The sequence below is a fragment of the Monoraphidium neglectum genome (assembly GCF_000611645.1).
Source record: "Monoraphidium neglectum strain SAG 48.87 unplaced genomic scaffold scaffold03167, whole genome shotgun sequence".
In the NCBI taxonomy this organism is placed as follows: Eukaryota; Viridiplantae; Chlorophyta; class Chlorophyceae; order Sphaeropleales; family Selenastraceae; genus Monoraphidium; species Monoraphidium neglectum.
This window is the reverse complement of record NW_014010461.1, coordinates 1,644-6,137: the sequence shown is the minus strand read 5'-3', so window position 1 is coordinate 6,137 and position 4,494 is coordinate 1,644. Positions and strand designations below refer to the sequence as shown.

The following is a 4,494-nucleotide window of genomic DNA, read 5'->3' as shown; positions in this document are numbered from 1 at the left end:
TCCTAATCCTAATCCTAGTTCAAATCGCGTACAAACGACCCCTGCCTGTTGGCCTGCCTCGAGGACGTGCCATGCTCGGGCCGGACGGCTCTTGTGTACGGCCGCTTTGCGTGTGCCTGGCGGGCCGCCTGGGAGGTGGTGATCGGATCCTGGCAGACTTTGCACCGCCCAGGCGGCCCGAGCACCGCTGAGCGGTGCGCTGGAGCGCCGTTCGTGCAACATCCCACCCGCACCCTGCGCTCTCCTGGCTCGCAGCTGAGCCGCGCGCGTGCGTCCACCCCTGCCCTCCTCGCTTGCCCGCAGAAACTACGCGCAATTGCCATGGAGTGCCGACCCCTTCCTCTCCTTGCCGCGTGGCAGCTCGGGGCCCCAGGGGTGGCCCTGCTCTGGCGTGATCTCGGAGAGGAAGCCAAGCAGGCGGCAGCTCCCCCCATCGTGCCGACGCCAAAACCCTCGTGGGCGCTCTGGGTGCGCAGCCGCGGCGCACGCGCGGAGGGGGTGAGGAGAAGCGTGGTGTTCTCACCATTCCATAAACCATCCCTGCGCCATCCCCCCCCCATACCCAATCAAACAAGCACACCAGATAACCAACAAACAAAGTTGTGTCCCTGCAACCACAATCAAGGATTTCGGGGAAAGGGGGCGCACGGCAGGTCAACGAGCATGAGAAACATGTGACCACCCAGAACGTCCCCCTCTACCCTCACCACTCCTGCCACCCCCAAGCGGCGCGTCAGCCGACACCACCACGCGCTCAACGTCCAAAAATCGCTCACTCCCGCGCAGCCGCACCACGCGCACGCAGCCAAGATACCCCTTCCATTCCTCCCCTCTACAAACGAGTTCGTGAGCTTCACAAAAAGTGAAGCAAACCCTGAACACCTGCGCGGTTCCGATAGGTCAGACCGAGGTGCGTGGGCTCGTGTCCCACACGGGCGGGCTCACGTTAATTGCGCTGGGAATAAGGCCCCTTGCTTGTGACCTGCATCGAGAGCGCCCGACGCGCGGGCCGGAGGGGCCTTGCGCACGGCCGCTTTGTCGTGCGTGGCGGGCCGCCAGGGAGGTTGGACGCCTGCTCGGTGCAATCTTACCGCCCAGGCGGCAGCCCAAGCACCACGGGGCGGTCCGCCAGGTCGCCGTTCCCGCCCTCTCGGCGCGCGGCTGAGCCACGCGCACGCCCCTCCCCGTCGTGCTTGCCTGTGCAATCCACCGGCGATGGCACGGAGACTGTAGGGGTGACGGCCCCCCAAAAGGTGAAACTTGACAGGGCGGCTGGTGAGCACGTCGCAGATGAGCGGCGCGCCGCTCGGCGCGGCAGGACGGAGCCCCCGCGTGGCACGTGCGAGGCGGCCGAACCGGCCTAAACCTCGACCCCAGCCCCTAAACCCTGAAACCCCTTTTCTCTCCTCACCGCCTTATGCCCCTGGGGTCGGAGTGGTCCCGGGGACGGCCCTGATCTGGCGCGATCTCAGGGAGACCGCCAAGCGGGCGGTGGCTCCCCCAGTGTGTCGACCCCGGACGGTGGAGGGACACTCTGGGGTGGGCAGCCGCGGCGCACCCACCAGGGGGCCGAAGGTGAGGGTAGGGTTCTCTCGACTCCATCAGTTGGTGATTGGACATTCCATCAAATGAGCCTGGATGGGTCCAGAAGCGGGAGACCTCGGGACGCTGTATCATTCCTCCTTTGCTTTCCCCATCAGCCATCCCTGCATTGAACCCCCCCCCCATGCGATCACAATCCAGGTTGGCGGGGGCCACCCGGGAGGTCAAAGGGTCGAAAGAATACTTCCACCACGCAGGCCGGCCCCCCTCTCAAAAATCCCAACATCTCCAAGCGGCGCCCCGGAGGGTAACACCGAGCGATCTAGCGTCGATGGACCTGCGCTTGCTCCCGCTCGGCCGCACAACGCGCACGCAGCCGACAACACCCGTTCCATCCCCCCTTCTACAATTGAGCTTGTGAGCTTCGCACCAATGTAAAAACCCTCAAAACACACACGCAGCCCCAACATGTCAACTGCGGTGCGTGAACGCGTGTTCCAGATGAATCCCCAAAAAGCCCCAAAAAACGGCGCACTCGCCCCTAGCCACCGCGTTGCCTGTGCTGCGACCCCACCTGCCAGCAACGTGCGGCTCGCGGTGGCATCCTGGCGGGCGGGGGCCCGCGGGCGACCAGTCCTCTCCCCCCTCCCCGCCCGCTTTGCAGCAGAATTGGCCAGACCATCGAGCCCATGGCCGCGCCCTTGAGGCTTGCGCCAAGCGAGCGTGGGGGGGGGGGGGGCAAAACGGCCGCGCTTTGCCAAGGGCCAGACCCGACTGCACCTCTAAAACAGGTGGAGGTGGGGGGATGGAGGTGCTGCAGGCGCGACACTGCGCGCGGCGGCCGCAGGAGGCCCGGCCCGGGGGGAGGGACGGGTGAGGCCGTCAGCGCATGCTTCACCCCGCCCCCCCTCGGCCCTGCGCGACAGCGAGCAGCCGCCTTTGAGCGGCCGCCCAGGAGCCCTCACACGCTTTCGTGTGGAGGTGCTGACGTCATTTCGTCGCGTCACGCATCACGCGTCATCCGTGCGGTGGAGAATGAGCGGGCGCGAGCGACCAGCTGCGCCTGGCGAAGCGCAGAATTGCGCCTCGCGTACTCGCGACCCAGGGCTCCCCTCGCTAGCGGGCGCGCCACGCGCGTGCAACCAGAACCCCCCCTCGACCGCCAAACCCAACGCACCACGGCTGAAAACATGGGCACGGCACCACCCACGACCTGGGGCTGAGGAGTCGGGATTTCTGCCCACTCCTCCCTACTAGATGGGGACCCTGCCAGCCGACGCACCCACCACCCACATCGCCCCTTGGCAACCCCGCAACCCCCCGCATTCCCTGGCCCGCCTGTTTCAGAAATCAATCATCAACTACCGATTATATGTTTATAAAACGGCCCTTCACCACAAAGCTCTCACCAAGGTGTCCAGCCCGCGCGATGTCCCCCAGCTGCCCCGCCCCCAGCGCCAGCGCCAGCACCCTCAGCGCGTAGTCGCGCCCCGTGACGCGCCCCCGCGATCCCGGCGGCGCCGCCGCCGCGGCGCCCTGGGCTGCCGAGGGGGAGGGAGGGGCGAGGTATGGCAGCAGCTCCGCCCCTGTGGGGGTGGTGGGTGGGAGGCGGATGTGTTTTAGGGAGGGCGAGGGGCAAGGCGGTATGGAGATGGGAAAGAGGACAGGTCGGAGCGTTCAAGAAAATCAGTCTGCAGGCGGGCAGCCGGTCAAGGGGCGGAGGCTGGCAAAGAGTGGGACGGACAGCACCGCACTAGCGTGCATGTCTCGGCGCGGCCCGCAGGGCGGAACGGGGTCGTAGCCGTGGGCGCCGACGCCGTCTCGCAAGCGCGGCCGGCGGGCCTGCCGCCCGCGGCTCGAAAGAAGCATCAGGCAACCGCTGGACAGCGCTAACTCGCACTTGAGCCGCCGGGCCGCGCGGTGCCGGGCAGGTTCAACGGAGTGCTGCGCACCATGCGGACTCGGCGGTCGGGCGCCGGAGGCGCATGCCGATTCCGGACCCTTTGTCTTCCCACCCCCTTGCCCCTGACGACCCTGTCAGAAACACACAACCAGAAGGCCGTGAGCTGGCAACCCCGCGCGCCCTTTGAACATGAAGCCGTCCTCAAAGATGCGCCCCTGCCCTTCGTTCGAATAAAGCCGTCCAGAGACATGCCTAGCATGGATAATCAAGGAGATTGTCCATGCTCAGATGGACAATCTCCTTGATTGTCCATCCAACAATGACCAGATCAGACCAGACCAGACCAGACCAGACCAGACCAGACCAGACCAGACCAGACCAGACCAGACCCAAAAAAGGACAACTCGCAGCCGCCCCCCTCACACCACACCCACCCCCTCACCGGTGATGCACACTGCGCGCCCCCACCGCTCCATGAACGCGTGCACTAGCTTGATGCTCGCCGCCCCCACGTGCGCGCGCCGCGCCTCGGTGCCGGCAGCGCCGCCGGCGGCCACCATGGCGCGCAGGAAGGCCTCGGCGCTGGCCTGAACCTCGGGCCGCAGCAGGCGGGAGCGGGAGCCTGGAGGGTTGCGGGGCGCAAGGAGAGGCAAAATCGTGAGTCTGGACGGAGAGATGCAGCTTCCCACTCATACAACCCCAACATGTACGACTCAGGCTGTCGAGTGATTAAAAGATTTTTTGCACAGCGCACGTGCGGATGTTGGAGGGTGAAGGTGGACGGCAGGGTTGGTGGCAGCAAGAGTCATCAGGATGTGTATATGAATGAGGGGGGCCGCATGATGGCGCGCGAGGGGGGTGGCGTAACGCGTGTGGTGCGGGGGCGGCAGGGCAGGTGAGGGAGTGGGGAGGGTCGCTGCACGCACCTGGTCTACGAGCGACCCCTGCCCCGCCCCGCCCCGTCCCTTCCCGCGGTTGCGAGGCCAGACGCGACGCGCGGCGCCTGGGAGCCCGCTGTTTGGTAGCGGCGGCCCCCGCTCTTTCCCCCC

The 4,494-nt window shown here is 66.4% G+C and overlaps 1 protein-coding gene across 1 annotated transcript in view; it reads right to left on the bottom strand.

The window, feature by feature from the left end:
* Nucleotides 1-2,910: 2,910 nt before the first annotated feature.
* Nucleotides 2,911-4,494, bottom strand: part of MNEG_12288 (hypothetical protein) — a gene marked incomplete at both ends in the record, with an annotated part of 2,513 nt that continues 929 nt past the window's right edge. The window contains 2 exons of the mRNA XM_014039239.1: nt 2,911-3,128; nt 3,888-4,067. Coding sequence (XP_013894693.1) covers nt 2,911-3,128; nt 3,888-4,067 — 398 coding nt within the window. The remainder of the gene's footprint in view (nt 3,129-3,887; nt 4,068-4,494) is intronic.